Genomic DNA, 22,065 nt, shown 5'->3' with positions numbered 1-22,065 from the left:
AAATTATTCGAACAGATAAATCCATATGTAAAAATCCATACATTGACTGCACGGCTTAGTAAAGATGTATTCATACATTCATTTACCGCGCAAAATTGAAATCGAGGATATACAAAATTTACTAAATTTCATTAGTTCATAACATCTACGAACTTCTAGCTTCTACTGCAAAGGTTTCTTTGGGTTTTTTTTAGGAAATTAGCGAACACTAATTTTAGTCGCGATGAAATTTTTTCACAATAAAGCATACAAAATGTGAACAATACTCGTATATTCGAACAATATATAACTTATGTCAAATTTCGACAAATGACCAGTTTCTTGTGAAGAAAAAGACGTGTGCAAAATTTCAGATCTATAGCTCAGAAACTGTGGGACTAGTTTGCGTACAAACAGACAGACAGATAGACGTACATGGTTTAATAGACTCAGCACGTCACACATATCATTTATACATATGTACCATATATTTTTTTTTTTAAATGGTCTCCAAAGTATATAAACTAAGTTGAGCTACGGTAATGAACGCAAAGGGAATGTCATGCTTTTTGAAGTTAGGTTATGATAAATTGAAATGAATTTGAATGATCATTTGTAAGCTATGGCCTAATTATGTATTAAAATAAATTTAATAATATGTATCAGGAGCCGCCTTCGAATTACTCATTTGTACAGCTCTTCAAAAGAATAAGGCTGAGCGAATTACATATCTCTCATTTGCGAAAATTCTAATTGTCTGAAAAAAGGTTAATTTACCTTTAAGAAAATAAAAAAAAGAACTGAGGCTCTTGAGTTAATAATGAACTACTTGTTAGCAGCATTCAACCATACATTAAACATGAATTCTTCTTAAAAGGGCAACGCCAAGGCAATAAAACTCTAAATTATACACTTTAAAACGACCTTTTTGGCAAGCTTACACACACATACAAACAAATGTAAATATACACGTATAGGGTAAGTTAGAGCAGTACTTGCACGCATTTGTGTGCCCACTGAGCATACACCTTGGCTGGGAAGCCCAGAGAATTACGGTAAACGACCAAAATTTAAGAAACCTTATTACCACCAATTATGTGCTTACATACAATACATATACAATATGCTCGCTATATACGAGTATATACAAGTATTTATGTGTTTATATGAATATGTGTACCAATATAACCGCAATTTGCTGTCAACGGATTATACAATTAATTAACAACAACCTCAAGTGAACCAATTATCTTCCACTTTGCTGCTCAAAGCCAATTTTATAAATGAAATCTCGGTTTGCACAACACTTTAATCCGGCAACTTTTCAGATTCAATGACAATCCCCAATTTTCTACCCCGCACTCAGCACTCTACTCACAACTATTATTTCACAGCAACAACTGTTGCAACCATTCGTGCCACTTATGTAGGCATTTATGTTGGTGTGTATGTATGGAGAATGGAGAGACATACAAACCATTCTACGCATAGCATTCGTTTATCCCTACTGACAAGGCCAAAAATCGTACAACAACAATAGATGCTTTAGAAAACAAAAAATTGTATTGTCATTTATTTACATATGAAAAGTGCACAAAGTGAATGTGTCTACAATTCATAGCAACATATTTAACGGTCGAGTGCCGAGCGACGATCGAGGTACGAAGAGTGCCGTGTGGTACTGACTGCTATGATATTACAATTTGAATATTGAAGCTTTTGTGAAAATTTAATTAATGCGGCACGAACGATTTGCAGTGATTACGAGTGTACACTGTTAATTCCATGGATTATATCTAATACATATATATATCGTACACGCATATATATTGTATATATGTATATACAACTATGTAGCTGCGTTTGTCTGTATTTAAAATATATGCATGTATGTATTTGCGATATGTTGAGACTTGGGACGGTAAATATGACAGCAGCGGCTGGGATGCCAGGGATAACTAGCGAAGCAAAAGCAATGCGCACACACACAAAAACACAAGTCAATATACATATATGTATGTCGGTATGTATGTGCTGAGCATATGTGGGTAGGTCAAGGATTCACAATGCTGCAATTTGAATAATAAAACACAAGCATAGCAACAACAACAACAACAACAAATACATACATATAATCCTTATGTCCAAGACACTGTAGCCTAAACCACACATGCACACACCTACTTACATATGCGTGGGGCACATCTACCACAGTTAGCACATCGAGCAGCTCGCGCTCAACGAAGCAACCACTCACTTTCAACCACTTTAATCGCACAATCAAACACACTCACTAAGCCCTGCATACATCTATGTTCTCGTAACGGTATAGTAATCACCCAAATTTGTCGTGAATCGTTAAGATGATGGATTCGATGCCAAGTACCGTTGCCAATTCGCGAATCATTCTTTTCATATCGTCTCTTTTGCATTTCATTTGCAATCACTTTCCGCCAAAATGAAATATTTATCAGCACAACGCTTGTTGCAACATGCATACATATGTAAGCGACACAATAGCATGTAACACACAGTGTTGCCAACTGCCAACAATCACTGATGAATGGTGAAATTAGAAAATCATTAGGCGAACGCTTTTAGCCTTAATACAAAATGCGGTGAGCGGTCATCGTCGTGAAATTGCATGCATCTGTGCCTGTAACTGTATTGGAAGAATTAGGATTTGAGTTCAGTGAAGAATTGAATTTGATGGGTGTGCGATGAAGGACTAGAAATCAAATTTAGTTGAAATGTATGTATGTACAATTGAAAACCGATTCTGTAGCGGTTACATATACTGTTCAAAAAATGTGCTAGTGACAGCGTGAAATCAACTTCATATGACAAAAATTTTCTTTTGAAAAGAAAATATAGAAAAAAACGCTAGCTTCAACTTAATACAATTCACAGGTGTACTATTCTTTTTGATCGGTCAGTTTGTAGTACAGCTATATGCTGTAGTTGTCCGATATGAATAATATGTTCTTTGGTTATAGCGTTGCCTTGGACAATAATCCATGTTAAATTTTGTGAAGCTAACTTTTCAAATAAAAAATTTTTCTATACAAGGACTAAATGTTGATCGGTCAGTTTGTAGGACAGCTATATGCTACGTTGGTCCGGACTGAGTTGAGATGCTACCGGCAGAATAAATTTTTGATACTCTAAATCTAGGATCTCTAGATGAACTTTTTTTTATTTCAACTATTCACGAGGATCAAGTATGAGGCTTTCGAAAGTGATGTGTTTGAGAGTAAAATCAGCCAATAGTTTTACATACATCATATCACAACGTAGTCCAATCTATACTCATCTGACATGAAAATAATCGAATTCTGAGCGTGAAAAGACATAATAGTCATCGGTAAAAGTTATGGCGTTCATACTTTGAGATAAGCAATGATTTATTGAGACGACTATCTTGAGAACGACAAAACCCTTAACAGCGACTATGATATATACATTGGAAGAAGTCTGTAACATCTTATAAAGATAATGATAAAATCGCATAGGACTCGAATTACTTCCGAATCCGCCGCATTCTGCGGATCTTCAACGGCTTTTTCATGCTCAAGGAACCTATAGGGAATACCCACTGGAAAACATTTAGCAATAACGTAGAAGCATTCGCTGAGAATGAGGCCAAGTTTACAGCGTAAAACTTTAAATTGTGTTAGAAAAATGTGTCTGAAAGTTAAAAATTACTATAATTGGACTCAAGGAATTCTGAATAATAAAATCAAATTTTGACTGAGCTTGACTTTTTACTTGTCTACCTGACTTAATTTCAGCTTTAAGGTGCAGTTCTAGTGTGATTGGATCATTTGTCTCCGAGTAATCACTCTAGCAAAATCAAAAATGCTGTTTCGAGACAAAACTCTAGTATGTTTCTATTTTAGTAGTCGTTTTTATATTCTGAACAGCATGTATTAAGTTTGCCAAGATGTTTGTAACACACAGAAAGAAACGTCGTAGACTCTATAAAATATATACATAAATGATCAGCGTGAGAAGCTTGGTCGATTTAGCGATGTCCGTCTGTCTGCGAACGCGAACTAGTCCTTCAGTTTTTGAGATATCGATCTGAAATTTTTCACACCTTTTCTTTTAAACGGATAACTATAGCATGTAGCTGCCATACAAACTGAACAATCGGAATGAAGTTCTTGTAAGGAATATTTTACATTTGTGAAGGGTATTATAGCTTCGGTGCAACCGAATTTAAGTTTTTTTCTTGTGTTGTCTTTTTTTGTTAATCTCACCACTTAAAGGAAACTTTTGTTATTTTTAGTTGAAGACATTTTTTCCACAATTTAAAAATATCAGTGGGATATCAAATACTATTTAGGTTGATATTCAGCTTATCAGCGTAACAGGAAGACTAGAATCTCGGCAGTCAAAATCTGAAACTCGAGCTAAGCCACGAATCACTATCAAAACGTGTACTGACTGTAGTACTCTAGCCAATTTCTACTTTAAACTCATTTAAAGATAAACTGGTTTAAAGATTTCTAAGGTAACTCAACAAAGTCAAAATTAATTATAACGGTGTTTGAAAGCATTGACTTGCAAAATTTTGTTTTTCAGTCTGGAGAAAACTTTTATCCTACAAAGAATGTATTTCAAAATTACAGGTATGAACTCAGTTTCAACTTCTTGGCTGCTTAATTAAAGCGTCGACATGCTGATTTACTCTAATACACACAGCAAAAAGTTACAACCACTTAAAGGCCAAGTTTTTGCTACCTTTAGCGGATTTCATTTTGCTTTCGTTCCACACTCGCATTTGCTGGAAAAAAACACTTAAATTTCCACTGTCCATTTCCTAACTCAGCAAGTACAATGGTAACACAAATTTGGCAGCACTCAACAAACACAAGCTTCCTAAAAACAACAAACAGCCAACAGTTATTGGGCACACGCTAATGATACAAATGTGAAATGAAAAAGCTTTTTAACATCATATTTTTCCCTTTGTTTTCTTTTGTTTTATGATCTACTAGCTCAGCTTATTGCTAAGCCCTTAATCGCCTTTGTAGCCGACCATTTCCAACTAGCTAAAACAGCAAGCTATACTAAAATTGAAATAGGACGTGGTAGCACAGACGGACATAACAGCTTAGACAGCAAATACAAAAATACAAAAAAATACAAATTTTTGACCATTACATTCAAATTTCCAACAATCCATATACCAAGAAAAAGAAACACAAAATCTCTGCAGGAGCTAAGCACATTTGTAGTATACAAAATTTTAGGCTGTATATTTATATTCACGTGGGTGTGGGTGTGTATTGCACGTACATACCTGGTGATGCAAATTATTGTAGTAGCGCATTATGTATGGTGGCAGCTGGTCGGCCGTCTCTAAACCAATCCACTGGAAAACAATCGATCCTGACGATGATGAATCATACAAATTTTCCTCCTCATCCATTCAAAAATTGTTCGCCGCCCACATATACACGTACATATACACTGTGCAATTGCGAATGGTACTGCGGCTGGTACGTATACTTCTAGGTACATATGTATGTAAGCAAGTTTGTAGGTACGTTTGAAGGTAGTGATGGTGGTAGTCGTGCTCGTTGTGGAAGAGGTCGTCGCAGAGTGTCTGTGGTGTCGGTAAGTGCTCTTCATGCGACGCTTATCCGTTGGCACCACCATAAAATGTTGGTGTTAAGATACAAAAGTACACACACACACAAACACGCGCGCGCGACATGACAGCGTTTTGCTATTTGGATTTTAATTTTAAATCAATCGTTGTGCTTTCGTCATTATTGTGATTGTATTTTATTGTTTTATTTTTTCACACTTGGGTTATCAATTCACAGAACACGATTCGTCGATAATTGCTAACATTACTTTCGCCCGGGGCTTGTCACAAATGTCATGGCGGTGGCAGCGCCTAGCAGCAGTAATAACGGGTTCGCTTCCTTGAAAGCATCACAGCATTTCCAATAGCCGAGCTTCAGAATTGTTGTTGTTGTTGGCAAATCAACTACCAGTTTTGGGACGAAACGTGCGCTGAACACTCAATTAAAACATGGTCTGTATGTATATATAATATATATATATATATGTATATGTATATGTGCATATGTATCTATTAACTATTAATTCTTATATGTATGCTTCGTTACGAAGCGCAACAATAACAATAGCGCAGAGCCAACAGCAGCAATCACAATGGTAATAATGGCACTTGCAATGACCAAGTTTGGTGAAAGGAAAATTAGTCACTAAATGATTGGTTACTTGTAATTTTTGCCGCCAAAATTACGGAGCTCCATCAGTGTCGCTAGTCACGCATACGGCATGGCGCACTATGTTGCGGGACGGCGGTGAACGTGGCGTTGTATTTTTATGGTGCGCGTCCTCGTGCGCTCGGTGACATGCACGAAATTTTCGATTTTTATTTTAGTTTCATATGTAATTGGCACGTAGCTGAACAGGCAAGTCCTAACCAAGCTCTTCGCTATAGCATGCAATGATGCTGGCGCTTACACTAGTGCAGTCGCTGCTGTGTGTGTGTGCTTTGGCGCTGATTATATACAAATTAGGTCATCAGTTATCAGCGAAATTCGGTGCGACGCTCGCCGCTCACCGCGTCAACGCACAAGTGTTTGCGTTTTTTCGGCACTTTTCATTAGTACACTAGCGCTGGTGGTGGCGTTAATGGCGGCGCGCGGGCATTAGGCCCATTGCATATTCCCTATTGACACAAAGAACACAGTGAAGTTTATTGTTTTATCGTTCTTCGCTTTGTTCGAATGTTTCTTCATGAACTTTTGTTTCTGTTTTTTTTTTTTCTTACCCGATTATTTTCTTTGTTTGAATTCAATTTGATGAGGGTTTAATTTTGCATAAAGTCTGAGCTAACGAAGCATATGCTAGAGTGTCCCAAACGCACACAATGACCGACACAAACGTTAACGCCACAGCCACAAATCACACTTGTCCACATTGTAAGCTCTGCGGTTAGGCTGTATGTCCACCCTGTTTACACGGACGCCTACGGACATGGATCAGGGAAACGAGCAGCTGTTCCATCTCTTGTCAATATGTCGGCCTGGCAAATTGCTTGTTAGTTGGTTGGTCGGCGGCGGACGGCGGACGCACACCTCGCGTGTTGCAAGCGTATGCTAACGTATCCTGTGCCACTTTCGCGTGCTGCCTCCGCTACTGCTGCATAAATATCATTAACGGGCTTTTTATTTTTCCACGTGACTTAACGAATGTCAAATAAATCAAACCAAAATGCCTAGATCCGGATTCGTAACCGTTCAGCGTAGTCACACACAGACGCGCACACAGCAAAAAAGCCCAAAAAAAAAATAAAACAAAAACGGAATATTGTTCTACACGCAAGTGTGGCGGAAGTTCTAACTCAGACCGAAGATTTGGTGGCTAATGCAGCAGCCAAAGAAGTTGAAACCGCGCGCGCGCTCGCATACCAGATATACTACTGCCTCTGGTGCTGGTACTGACACCATTGCGCTCCGGCTCGGCTCGGCGCCTCCATCACAACTGCTTGGAAAAACAAATTGCACGCGAATGTGTATGTACACGGCAAGCGCCGTGCTGGGCGCTTTGGAGTAGGCAGCGCGAAAAAATATGCTAAAACGCGCTAGTGCTAGTGCGCCCCCCTAGCGGATTGAGCGCAAACTAAATGCCTCGGATTTGTTACTGTTAATCTCGAGATGCATACAACATGAAAGTGGCGGCAGCCGGAGCCACAGCAACCGCAATCGCAACAACAGAGGCCGCTGCATGGCCAGGGAACGATAAAGAGAGAGTGAAGGTGAAAATGTGAAAAACAACAACATCACCAATGGCGGGGCACCATACGACAGCTACCCAAGACGCCGCCGCAACAATAACCAACCAAGCACACACACACATACATACATTCATATGTATAAATATGTGCACGTTTCATATGCGAAAATTGTACATACATATGTACATATATGTGTGTGTGTGCTGACGATGACAACGACGAGAACGACGAATGACAACAAACGCATATAGCTGCTTTATAGGCGCATCAAAGCCTAACGGCTGCACCACCTGCAGCTTTGCTCTCTCACACACACGCATACACATTTACGCCCTGTGTTTCTGCAACATAAACAACAACAACAAACTAATCAACATCAACAAAAATAAAGCTAACAACAAACCGTTGTATGTATTGGTGAGTATGTGAGTAAAAAGCAGCGTAAGAGTTGCTGCAACACACACACACACACATAAGCATGAGCGCCTTATTTGTGCGGTATACTGTCATAAAGCATCATTGTTCGCCAGCAATGCATGCGAGAAAGTTGCAGTAGTAGCAGCACCAGCACCACCAGCAGCGGCAACAACAGCATAAAGATTATAGCAACAACAACAACAGCAATGTAAATTGCAACAAGAGTGCAAAAAGCTTAGCATGCGCACATGCAACATCCTTCCAACAGTCGAGCATGCGATGCGTACCATCAAGCCGCTCTTTACCTTCTACACTACCCATCAACGTTGTTGTTGTTTTAAGTTTTGCTGCAGCAGCATGCTCTCAAACGCACACACTGGCACACAAACAAATAACTCACGACACAAGCGCCAAAGTTTCTTGGAAAAAAATATAACTTTTCCCTCTCGCTTCTCTTCACACTTGTCCCGCACTCATTCTATTCAGGTTTCACTGCACGCCCATGCAATATGTGTCTCTATTTCTAATATAGTAGCCTTTGTTCACTTTTTTAACTCCTTTTTTGGGTTTTGGCTTTTTTTTTTTTGAATTTTTTTTTTGCTTTCTTACAGCAAATCGCTGCCTGCCACGATGTAAATTTATGAAAATGAGATTGCTTTAGCGGAAAAATCGTGGAAAACTTACAGAAAATCTGGCACAAAGGATGCGCCTCAGTCAGCCGCAAATGAAACTGTGCTGAAGGTACTGCGACTAGTTGGGTGTAGTTAGCAGCAGTGGCAGCCACTCGACGGTATTTGCGACTGCAACTTCAAATTTGCTTTGGAGGCCAGCTTGTTTGGCAAGGCTACATAGGAGGCCCGTACTCGCAGTATAGCACTTATACACACATATATGAATATTTATGTATATTCGTAGTAGCTTGCTGTTCAGCATATGTAGTAGACGGCCTGGCGAGAAACAACAAAAGCAAATATGCTTGTGTGTATGTTGACACACATTAGGCCGAACCGTCTTCTCAGGCACTTAAAATTAAAAATTGAAGAATCTTCTTTGAAAAGTTATTCAGTGGGCAGACACTGAAAAGAATTATGGTAAGCTCCATTGCATAAACAAGAAAAAAAACGTTAACTTCGAGTAAAAGAGATTTTCTTACAAGAACTTGACTTTGATCGATCAATTTGTATGACAGCTATATGCTATAGTGGTCCGATCTGAACAATTTGTTTGGTGATTGTAATGTTGCTTGGATAATAAACCATGCCAAAATTGAAAAATTTCAAACAATTCAGCTTTTCATACCAGGACTTGATTATAATCGTTCAATTTGTATGACAGCTATATGCTATAGTAGTCCGATGTCGGTGGACCTGACATACGAGCAGCTCCGCGGGGAGAAAAGGACGTGTGCAAAATTTCAGACCGACAGCCGAAAAACTGAGTTCGCTCATATACAGGCAAACAGACGGATATGGTTAAGTCAACCCAGCTCGTCACGCTGAACATTTACTATATATGTATATGTATGTATATATTTGATAGGGCCGCCGACGTTTCATTTGAGTATTAAAAACTTCATGATAAACTTAGTATAACCTGTTCAGGTTAGAAAAATATGCTAAAAACCAGCATATTCGGGTGTTCCTAATATAAGGGTGTGTGTTAAGGTTCTTCACTTTCCGAATGACTCTTTAGCCACGCTATTCAGAACAAAGGTTTCAAAATGCACACGATTTTCAGTAGGTATCGATAAATTTATCGATTCAAATGTAAATAGTGATCTGTGCTTATCGATTTTTAAATAACTATCGATGTATTTATCGATTAATATATAAATAACGATTATCAATATATTATATAAGCATAACGTGCAAATCTAAAATTTTAATTGCTTCACAATGCTTCAATGACAAAAAATTCCGACCACTAAGTTATACGAAAATAGAACTTTTAAAAGTGTTCAAAACAGTTTTCTGCTATTTTTGGCGTTTGTCGTGATTTTGTCAGCCAAATGGAGAGACCTACAAGCCCACTGCTAACCAATTTTATGGGAAACTTTTGAACGTTTACGAGGGTAACTGTACTTTTAACAATAAGGTGGCCCTCATAAAGAAGTGCAGCTTAATTATTCATAAACTTCAAATAATGGTATTGAAAGATTTCAGGCTTGACATCACATATTATGATTCACTCTGAAATATTAAGAAATAACTTATAACTTAACATTTTGTAAGGCAAAAGTTGGAAGTATTGAGAAAGATTAATAAATATACATACATATTCGTAGCACAGATGACTCCAGTGGCGATTACGGTATCGATATAAAGCCTAGTGCACATCTTCTTTGAAACGATAAATTATTAATTTTAGAAATCTGATGGTCGGTCCACAAAATAATGCAATTGGAACTGTCGCTCCATATTTCATAACGCTGCATAAGAATTTTGAATCAAACAACCAGCTTTTTTACAACCACCCTAATGTACCTGCAGCTTCCGAACCTGCAGTCCATCGCATCAGCAGCAGCGATTCGTAACTCTTTGCAGAAGGATTTTCGGCATACAGAAATATGTAAGTATGTATGTATGTATAAGCGACGTGCCAGCGTTGCATACGAGCACGAGCGCCACATGCAATTGGTGTATGGAGTATTTGTGCAGCAATTACCCGAACGTGCAGCATTAGTGTTGCCTCCGTGTTTACTGCTAAATTTTGGTCGTTTCATTTGTGGCGTTGCACAGTGAAGTGTGGCGTAGCCCAACAACTGCGGCTTACTGCGACACTGAACTGGCAGTCAGTTGGGGGCAAATTAATGGTTTTTGTATGTCGCTGCCAAATTAAAAGACTTCGAGTAAATGCTGTTGGTGTGAGTTTGTGTGTTACAAGGAGCATGCAGTGAAACATCAAGCAAGTCAGCGAAAATACCTATTCACTATATCAATTTGATTGAAATCGAACTAGTTGGAAAAGCATCGGGGATGTTTTGCAAAGTTCAGAAATAGAGGATAGGTAAAACACGGAGAATCTAAATAAAATGCAAATTAAAAATTTCTCGAGAATATAAATTGAGTTAAAACTGTTTTTAATTAGTTGAGACTGGTATATTTCTCACCCAAAACATACTAGTAGCTTGTTTTGAAAATAGTCAATCAGCTGACTGTGCGGCTCGTGTTTCAAACTAGTTATAACTAGTTAATTTAGATTAGATGACTGCAGAAAGCTATGGGGCAAATATACATGCATATAAGCATTTGTTATATATATGGGCATGCATGCGTGCACAACTTTACAATAGGTTTTTATTATTCTATATGAAAATAAAAATTGCATTAAAAATTCAAGAGTAAAACTAAAAGCTGAAACGTAATAACTCGTAGATACAAATTTGAGAAAAACGAGAACTGTAATTATATTCGTTTATGTGTTCATACAAAAGTATGCGCTGTGTTTTTGTGTAAGAAGTAATTACAACTAAAATTTGCTCAATTTAAACAAGTTATAACGAGTCTCCTTATGACATGCGAAAAATTAATGAAGTGAACACTCAAATTTCTCTGATTGGACTGCTCTCTGCCATGTACAAGTATACTACGAGCTGTGTCTAATTAGCACGTAAATTCTTCAGCACTGATGGAACATTTAAATTGTCACTAAAATAATTATTTTTTGCATCTTTAGCACATAAAAACAGTAATCAAACCTAAATTTAAAAAAAATGCAAAATATTTTTAGTAATGAAATAAAAACAGTTAAGAATTTTTAAAATATATGTATATAACATAAATTCATGACAATTCATGGCTTTTGTAAACCACTTAATTTCGACATAAAAAAAGTTTCCCATTAAGAAAAGTACTCCATGTTAGGTATAGTATAGGTAGAATTTGTTTCCGCAAAAAATTAATATTGCCTTTTTACTATGCGATCAAATTTGATCCGCACTGGTCTATTTGAACTGCGCATGTAAACCGATTCAATACACCGGCGTCTACTTTACCACGAACACAAGTATTTGAGTGGCACAAAGCATTCAGTGAAGGTCGTGAACTTGCATCTCTTAATGACCATAACATCAAAGTTAACAGTGCTTGCAAATCGTCGGGTTCATATCAGAGAGAGAGCAGAAGATCTCAGTATCTCGAATGGATCGACTCAACACAATGTTAATGTTTTGGCAATGAAGCCTGTCAATACTAGACTCGTACCGAAAGACCTGAAACTTTTACAGATTCGACGTCGAGTAGAGTTACTGGTGACCAGGCGTGGGTCTATGAATATGACGTCGAAACTGTTCAACAATATAGCGAATGCACTCCAAAATGAGAAAAATCGTAAAATCCAAAGTACGCTAAAGGCACTGAAAGTCTTCCCAGCCGGCACTACGGCTTATAACAAGTATGTGTATATGGTCAGAAGCCTATTTTAAAGGCTATCAAAACGATTTGTATTAAACTACATGAAAATTTAGCTTCTTTTCGCCAGTCCGGGTCATATTTGATCAGATGTTATTACTAAGATCTGTGTTTAAATCGCCCATAAGCTCCTCTGTTTATTGTTATTCACTACGGCTTGCTCGTTTGCATAAAATAACTACCTATTTTGTGGTTATTGTGGCTGTAACTTTGATTTTGAGGAATGTGAAGTTGACAGTTCTAAGCCGATATTCACAAAACTGATGCTAAGTAGAATTTGTATAAAAAAATTGTGTTCCTTTTACATGACATACGAAATAGATAAGATATTAAGGACATATTATATACAGACAATTAGTAAGTTTTCCACGGTTTTCATTTTAAAATATATACTTAATTTTTTATTGCAGCCAAAACATTATCTCAATTACTTATATAAAAAAAAGAACATGCAAATCACTTATTTATTGCTGTTGCGGCAAACCAACAGCATACTTGTTATCGAAATCGAAAAAATACCAGCTTCTATGGATCGACGGTTTAGAGCGCCTAGTAAAAAAAAGTTATATTTACAATAGAGTGTACCAGTAACAAGTTGTAACTGCTTAGTATTTTACATTTTTCTTCATAAATATTACACAAGCTATTAAATTTAATTGTAAACAACAAAACCTCCTGGTTTATTATAAGCTTAAGGGGAGAGTAAGGTTTTTAAATTTTCGATTGTCTTAGATGAAAGCATAATATCTCAAAACTCTTGTATCGATTTGAGCAAAATTGAGGTTGGGAGTATTTTTATACCTGCCAACTTTAACGTTCTACATCAGAGTTCAAAACTTTAAAGCATTTTCCCCACAACTCATGTTCGTCGCCCTTATAACTTCAAACGACTGCCATCTTTTTATAATTTTGAACACTATGTATATTACGAAGTATCGCTGAAATCTGTTAATATTTTTCCTTTAACAATAACAATTTAACCGTTTTTTGCAAGTCATATACTGACAAAATTTGTTTTTACTTAATAAAAAAATATATAATTGTTATTCTTAATATAGTATCTTTAATTATCACCACTCTAAGACAATGCAATTACATTCGGTTGAAAAATAATCAGCTATTTAGAAAATATCATATATAATATTTATGTACCACATTACTAACCCACAAAAAGGATATTTTTCTATGAGTGCTATATATTTATAATTTTTAAAAACTAAAACTTATTTTTATATTGATGGGTTAAATTGGGGGTATTTTTTAGTTAATTGATTATGGAAAAGGTATAGAAAACCGTACAGTTTCACACTATTCAAACTATTTTATAACTTTTTCACTAGTCAGATTCTTGCCATATTCACCTTTTTTTCATGTATATTTGTTTAAGTACATTGTGTTACTTACATTGCCTTAATTCTTAGAAAAACTATAACTTGCAACATACCTGAACATGTGGCGATGCTAAAACCTGCATTAATTCATCCTTTAAGTACTTATTGCCGCCAACTGATGAAACTGATTCAATGACGTCTCTACATCGTGCTACAGCATCACCGGGTGGTGCACGTGACGGCGACACCACTGTCGACGTAATGCGATCAAACAACTGCTTGAAAACATAAACGAATATTATTAGCAATTACAGTAAAATAAAAATTAAATTATGTCTTAAATGAGCGTCAACCAACCTGCAAAAATTGATGCAATCGTCCATCACGCAACATCTCACGCAAAACTTCAGGATCGACATTGGAATCCTGAAGCGCGTAGATGTCATCGAGGCAGTCTAGTATGCGTTGCACAGCTTCAATGCCCGCCTCTTCGTCAGCCCATTCGTTCAGCATATCCGAAGCAGACGCCACGGGCACTGCAACAATACAAAATGCAAAAGTTAGTTAAAAACTTTCCTGCTATGTGCAGTGTGTCATACTTGAGTCGGTGTCTGTGCCGAATAGTGGATCTAACGTTGTGCCACCAGCAATAGCCTGCACGGCACCTTTTAGTTTGCGGCGCGCATTGTAACGCTTCAATTCCTCAACTGTGTCCGCCAAATGTTGACGCTGCAGCTTATCGCGATCCTAAGTGAAAACAAACAAGAGGTAACAGGAAAACGTTAGTATGAACGTAGACATATGTATATACACATATTGGTGAACGAGTGAAAATTTACCCGCATCCAAGGATGTTCCAACACCTCCGTTATAGACGGTCTGTGATGTGGATTCGCCGAAAGCATTTTCATAACCAAATCCTTAGCCGTTGTGGAGATTGATTTCCATTCGGGAGCTTCAAACTGAAATGTGGATTTAAGGCATCAGTACACATTCTCATTTATTGCAGCTATGCATATGCAGCAATACTTACCGAAACACGTCCACGCGCTATGGAATTTTGCAGTCTTATACCCGAGCCCAGAAACGGTAGACGACCAGACAACAGCACATGCAGCATAACGCCTGCACCCCAAACATCACAGCCTTTTCCATATAAGCGACGCGTCACCACCTCGGGCGCCATATAATGCGGACAACCGACGCGACCTTCAAAACAAGAGTACCGTACATTTACAATATGATTCAGGTTTGGATACAACTAGGATAAGTGTAAAAAATCATACTACGAACCATGTGTCTCGATTGTCTCCCTACCGCCAGGCAGTTGTATAGCCGATCCGAAACCACCCAATTTCACCGGCGCTGAATTGTCCACTGTGGCAAGTAATGCACACGCCGGCCTCACATCTCTATGCAAAATGTCGTTTTCATGGCAGTAGCGTAACGCCTCCAATATTTGACGCATGTAATGACTTTAGGAAGGTTTTTTTGTTTCATTAGCACGTGTCACTGCATGTACCATGTACATGTACTACATATATATGTATATTTTGTGCATATGTTATTGAATTTCAAGTAGATGTGTTGATAATGTGGACATAATGAAACGAAGAATATGATGGGATGAGATAATTATACTAACCATGCCACAGCTTCGCTGTATACGAAACCAGCCACAGCACGACGCACCACTTCAAAGCACAGATCAGAACCTTCCATGCTGTAGATGAATATGAGTGCAGTGCACAATCGCACACACATACACGATTATATGAAGCAAAATGAGAAAAAAAAGGGCAGAGGAACAACAATAAAAATTAGCACAACATTTTCAAAATCAAGTGTAGAAATGTTACAATATGCACGCACACATTTGTATGTATGTATGTGTTTGTATGCTTGTACATATATGTAAGCAATGTTATGTTGGAGCGCATACATACAATTCGAACACCATGTACAGCATGCCCTCTGAGCTGTACGTCTCCAGCAACTCGACTATATGCGGATGTTTCAGCATGTGGCATATTGTCGCTTCGCGCTTCAAGTCTGCAATGAGCATATTTTGTTCTAATTATATTAAAAAGGTTCGCATCCAAAGGGACAAACGGGCGTACACATTTACATAAAAAAATTTCAGAAAAGACAAAGTAAAGTGGGAGAGAAAATTAGGAAGAGGTGAATGTACAATGTGAATAAAGCAAGCGGCTATACAGCGGTAACCAGATAATCGCTGCCACAAGCTGTTGCTTTACACAATGCAGAAGTATTTAAAATTTATTATAAATAGAATATGTAAGCATAACAAGTTTGCATTTTTACGGTACTTATCTAAAGACTTAATTAAAGAAAAATGCTTTTTGGAGAGGCGTATGATAATCGTATGCATATATGAGTATATTAAGTTACATGTACATGTAATTGATAAGGTTACACTTTAAGGCAATAAAATGATAATAATTGCAAAACATGGAAATTCGTAAATTGCATAGAAAGCAAGTGAAATGTAAAAAAAAAAATGTAGAAAACTTTAAAAGTTTCAAATTTTCAAAAATATTTGTGCTGATGATTATTTGTATCTGTTAAGCCGTTGAATGTTTTAAATTTTCATTATTTTAAAAAATTTTCATTATTTATTAAATATTTTACGCTTGCGGTAATTAATATACTTGCTAAAACAAATAAAATTATTCTTAAAATTACTGTAACGAGTATTTTATTATGCCAGAGTACGTAAACATACGGGCACAATTAAACCCATTTTACAGGAGAGGCAAAATCTATTTGTAGTTAATAAAAATTTAAACAGTAACGGTAAAAAAATATTATAGTTAATTTTAAATTTAAATATGCTCACAAAAACTCAGTTCAAAGTTATTAAAAATTAATCGCCGATTATTATTGTACTTGAATTCTGTAAATGCACTTTTTTATTTAATTATTAAATAAAATGCCTCTTCAAAAAAATCACATTTTTTTCTGACTTGCAAGCGGATATAACCCCTTAGTGTGCAAATGACTCATTTACAGAAACCCTAAAATCTGGATTTTTATAAATTGAAAACATAAACTGCAACGGTAAAAATTTATTAAACTTAATTTCAAATTTAAATATTTTCACATTTTTTTTAAAAACTCAGTTTAACTATGAGGGTCACCTTAATATAAATAGATATATGCTACTAAATTTCTAAGAAAATTCTAGTTTTAAGAGATTTCTGGTTATTAAAACTTCATAAGCATATTGTGTATAAACATCTACAAACATAGACATAAATAAGTGAATAAATTTATTTGATCTTGGTATTTTAGAAAAAGCAATTAGGTTTAACAGTAAACTTTCAGGCGGTGATAAATACATATGTATGTACGTATCTGAGCACAAAATTTGGCAATTATAACCACAGGTCTACATACATGTGTACGTACTACCATTGACCAGCATTGTATAGAACAATTATTTTTAATGGTTTAATATATAATATAATAGACTACTGATAATTATAAAAAGTCAGTTGTTCTCATATTTAAAGTTATAACTAAATTAAAATAACCCACTTTTCGCTTTTATTGTAGTAGTTTTTAGCGTTCAAGTTTATTAAAGATAAAAAATTTACAGTATATTTCAAAACTAAACAACCTATTTGAAAAGCGGCGATAAACGTGGTGGCCATTAATCAGAAAGCTAAATGTGCTATGCGACTAATGTGCCTCGTAATAGGCTTTAATGGCACTTCATTGCCTGTCTGCCCGCTAGTCAGCCAGCTTAGCGAGCGAAACAGTTAGCAACACCATATTGCGACAAGCAATACATAAATAATGTGAAGTAATGAATCAAAACAATCATGCCAACAGCCCTGCTGTCTAAATCCTAAATAAACCTACAAATATACTGTATTAATGGTAATACGGCCTTTACACACATAAAAATAGTTTGAAGCAGATAAATGATTGTAGATGCGTGCGTACTATGAGTTTAGTTGCCCTTAATAGTCGAATTCAATCATAACTTCAATAACATTTACTTTAAAATCCTCGTTCATTCAACGACTAATAAAATAGAAGCGTGGAAAAAGGCACAACATACGTAATTAATGTTTAAAATAAGCCTTTAGAATCCTATAACTTAGAATAATTATACCGCTTAATTATAATTTATTTACGCCACAACTAATATTGTATATCAAATACTTTGTTACACTTACCAGCTGTGCTCAGACCAGGACTCGCTGTAAACTTCGCCACATCGACAATTTTGACAGCAAACTGTTGGTTTGATTCTCTGTGTATGCAGCGTCGTACTATGGAAAATGGGCCTCTACAAATATGAAACCAAATAATTTATTGAAGAGAACAGCGTGCATATTTAGTTGATTGTGTGTAACTTACTTTCCAATAACTTCGCACAATTCGTAAACATCGTCGAACAAAATTTCATCCTCTGCCATTTTTAATAATTGATAATTTGATGAATGGTTGTCGTTATTCCTGTTTTCAATTATATTCTCCGCCCAAAGTACAACGAGCAGTACAATTCCTTTTAAAGCTGTATCCTTGTCAATTTCCACGCTTTGCCAGAATATTGAACTTTCGTTCAAATGTACAGTCAACTAAATAACTAGTGCCAATTTGCCTAAATACTCAATTGGCAAGTTTTTCGACTACATGTACAAATAGTGTTCACCGCCACACTTTGCTCGCTCGTCGCTCCGCCACCACTTTTCTAGGCTACTGTGTTCGCATCCGTGTTGCTCTAAAACTTTGCGTTGTTATATTTGATTTTAGCTGTTGTTGATGTCAGTCAAAAACTCTTACACGAAAACTCTAGCACATCTAGAAGAAACTTAAAATTATGTTTAATTTTATTTACACCATATAAAATATGTAAAAACAACATTGCATACAATTTAGAAATATTGTAATTAAATTAAGATAAAGGTGGATTGTAAAGTTTTAAACTGTGCGACAACGCAGTGTGGATACTCTAAGGTGGTTCAATGCACTTCACAGCCAATAGTCAACGAGCGTAAAGACAACAATAGGCCTGCCGAGTTTGTGGCAAAACATATAGTTCATCATCTACTCATGTGGAAGAAATACAAGAAAAATCAGTACAACGCAGTCATTGCAGCATCCGCTTGGTTATGAATATGTCAATCATAACTTTTATGGACATTCACACTTTGAAAACTCAAAGGGTATATATGTATATACGAATCTATGTATATTTGCGATATGGTTTCATCCTTATGATTCAGTACTTGCTGGGCCTCCAACCACATCTCGACTTTTAACGTGCTTGCACCAAATAGCAAACAATGAGAAACGTTTGCTTAAATGTAACAACAAAGAACAGTCAACAAGCCCAATAACTTTGCCGTATCACAGACAATAAACGAAATGTTTTTTGTTTATCTCTTTGCACATCACCTAGCTGCGGTGCCTCCGAATGATAACCACGGAAGGAACTGTGTTGTGAAAGAAATGAATTTTCAATCGGAAATGGATTCTTGATGATATGCATCTCCCACTACGAACTTCTTACAACAATAGTTATTCACAACCGCGGCACCCTGCGTACCTGTTCGTATGTGTACCATTTTACGCCTGTCAACATTGACGATATGTACATAATTCATCATTCACACTTTCCCCCAAAACTCTTTAGTAGATGGCTCAGCACTGCATCCGCAGCCACTTCCTAACTTATTGACGTTAAAATGTTTGCAGTTTGATACGCTTTTTTTCGCTGATCTTATCTAATTTTACGTCAGTTTTATGTCATGAATGAAAGTGAAGCTGGAGAGCAATGTACCCCTATAGGTAAAAAAGAACAACGATGATATTCATTGATATGGCGGGCAGACCGTGCTTTGTAAATAAATTGGTGACCGGCGTTATATTAATTTATATGAAATGAATACGAGAAGACATTAATTTACTTGGAATGATTTTGCAATAGATTTCATGAATAGTAGTTATACTTTGCGAGATCCAAATGTACCTATGTATTTGCAAAAAAAATTTAGTAGCTTCATTCAAATGACGGCAACTATCTAGGCTATTGTTGTAGTAATTAAACGCTTTCAGTTATAAGGTAACATCAAATAAGTTTCAATACCGAGACGCGATTAAACTAGTTAGCAATTGTCATTATCATTCACATTAATCGGCTCAACTTACATTTAAATTAATTTCAATATTGTCTTTCAAATAATTGTAATTTTTAGTTCCCTTTTAGTTTATTATTGTTAACCCTTATTTGACGTTAATTAACGTTATAGAAGCAGTATTTATTTTAAGACTTTATTAAGCCTTAAAAATATTATATAATAACGTATATTTAATTACGTATATATTATAATATTACGACTTCACAAAATAAGTTTTGAATGTTAATATTCGTAAGAAGAAACACACATATGTACTATATCTTATAAATAAACACAAATATATACGTGATAAAAAATATTGACAATAGTATGGCAACACGATGGGAGACTCGCCCTAAAAATGAGCGTAAACGTAGAAATTGAAAGAGAGAATAATAAAACAAAGAGAAAGTTGTATGTAAAATAAGAGTTGAGGTACGAAATTTCTTTGCAATGCCTATTAACACCTTGAAATTCTTTTTTGAATAACTTTACACCGCCGCTATATGTAGAACTAACACAAAGAATGTCCTTTTTACTACATATGCATACTGCATCAATTAACCCTTTAAAGCTAATTAATAAATCATTTGTAGCACTCATGCTGCAGCAAGAACTAATTAGCACTTAACGAACACTTCTTTTGTAACCCAGTTAAGCAATAATGTCACAAATATTTAAGCCAGGTTTTAAGCGCTGATAAGGAATATATATGACATTTTAATAAAGGCGTTGGATAACGTTAAATTGTTAAAGAATGTGTATTTTTTATTATTGAACAAAACAACACTTAATTAACCATCCCCAGAAATGGATCTAAGGCCTGGTAAATGAAACTCATATGGTTCACTTGGCAGTCACTTTGCGCACCAGGCAAAGGGCGGTGACAACAGTTGATCACTTCTCTGTGCTTTTACTTCTTTGCAGTCCCGCTCTCGGCTTTCCCATTTCTTTGCATCTTCTTCACACTTTTCACTTTTTTTTATGATTCGTGTACATTTTTTACCTTGCAGCGACGCTCACATGAACATTTTACATCAAATTTCCTTGACATTTCCACCCCGCCCAAAACAAGCAAACGAACATACGCACACACATAAATTAAACAAACACGGCGCATCCTTTTCCGCTTTGAGTGCGGCAGCAGGACCATTTGCACTATAGGACTAGCACTAGCACCAAAGTTGATGGGCAGCGGCAGCGATAGTGGCAGCAGTAATAGCAACGGGCATGTTGGTTGGTCTTGAGGGCCATTACCGCCACACACCAACCACCGCGCACACCGTGACAAACAAAAATCTTACATTCTCAATTCAATTGGAACGATTCGTTTATCTGCTTGCTCGCACTCAATCGTTGCACTTTCCCACTTCAAATTTATTGTAACCATTAAACTTATTTTACACTTACATCAAACGTTAACGTGTGCGTGGCTCACATAATTTTATTTCAATTGAATGTTTTAATACACTTTTTAAGAATTAAAAACCCTTTTTGTTTACGAATTTTGTCTCCGCCGTTTGCAAATTTTCTTTCTGTACTGAGAATTACTCGTGACTGCGTTGCCAAAAGCGTTGTAAAATGTTTCGCGTTGCCAATAGTATTGCTTTGTTTCTATTTTACTTTGTTCAAAACATTCGTTGATGGTTTTTTCAAAGAAAGTTGATTTTCACATATGTGATTGTTATCATTTTGTTCTTATTTTTATTATATTTACTATCATTTTGCAACATTAATATTTCTGAAAAGAATCAATGTTATAAAATATTTTATAATCTACAAAATACCAACAGAAATCAGCTGCTGTATTATTATTGATGGTGGAATTGGCTTTGGTCAGAAGGTGGGAAGCCTATCAAAATAATGGGTTCGGTTTCTCTTCGTCTCTTTAACATTTTAAACAACTATATGCGGCGTCATCTGTCGGTTAATAGCAAGGCAACTTTGGTAAATGTCTTGCATGCAGTTTTGTATAGCGGTTATCGAAT

At 36.3% G+C, this 22,065-nt stretch overlaps 1 protein-coding gene across 5 annotated transcripts in view; it reads right to left on the bottom strand.

The window, feature by feature from the left end:
• Positions 1-21,682, bottom strand: part of CASK (peripheral plasma membrane protein CASK) — a 76,505-nt gene extending 54,823 nt beyond the window's left edge. Inside the window, exons 1-11 of one of the 5 annotated variants that reach the window (XM_070105881.1) lie at positions 21,488-21,682; positions 18,315-18,768; positions 18,131-18,243; positions 15,869-15,995; positions 15,568-15,645; positions 15,216-15,397; positions 14,956-15,131; positions 14,762-14,884; positions 14,522-14,669; positions 14,280-14,458; positions 14,036-14,200 (exon numbers count right to left, since the gene is read on the bottom strand). In XM_070105881.1, the coding sequence (XP_069961982.1) occupies positions 14,036-14,200; positions 14,280-14,458; positions 14,522-14,669; positions 14,762-14,884; positions 14,956-15,131; positions 15,216-15,397; positions 15,568-15,645; positions 15,869-15,995; positions 18,131-18,243; positions 18,315-18,373 (1,350 nt within the window). In that variant the 5' untranslated portion in view covers positions 18,374-18,768; positions 21,488-21,682. Of the gene's footprint in view, positions 1-5,287; positions 7,517-14,035; positions 14,201-14,279; positions 14,459-14,521; positions 14,670-14,761; positions 14,885-14,955; positions 15,132-15,215; positions 15,398-15,567; positions 15,646-15,868; positions 15,996-18,130; positions 18,244-18,314; positions 18,769-21,487 lie in introns of those variants that run through there. The other 4 variants (XM_036361401.2, XM_036361405.2, XM_070105882.1 and 1 more) reach the window with 4 other exon arrangements.
• Positions 21,683-22,065: the final 383 nt, after the last annotated feature.

This window comes from Bactrocera oleae, chromosome 2, assembly GCF_042242935.1.
Source record: "Bactrocera oleae isolate idBacOlea1 chromosome 2, idBacOlea1, whole genome shotgun sequence".
Taxonomy (NCBI): Eukaryota; Metazoa; Arthropoda; class Insecta; order Diptera; family Tephritidae; genus Bactrocera; species Bactrocera oleae.
This window is presented reverse-complemented; position numbering and strand designations above follow the sequence as displayed.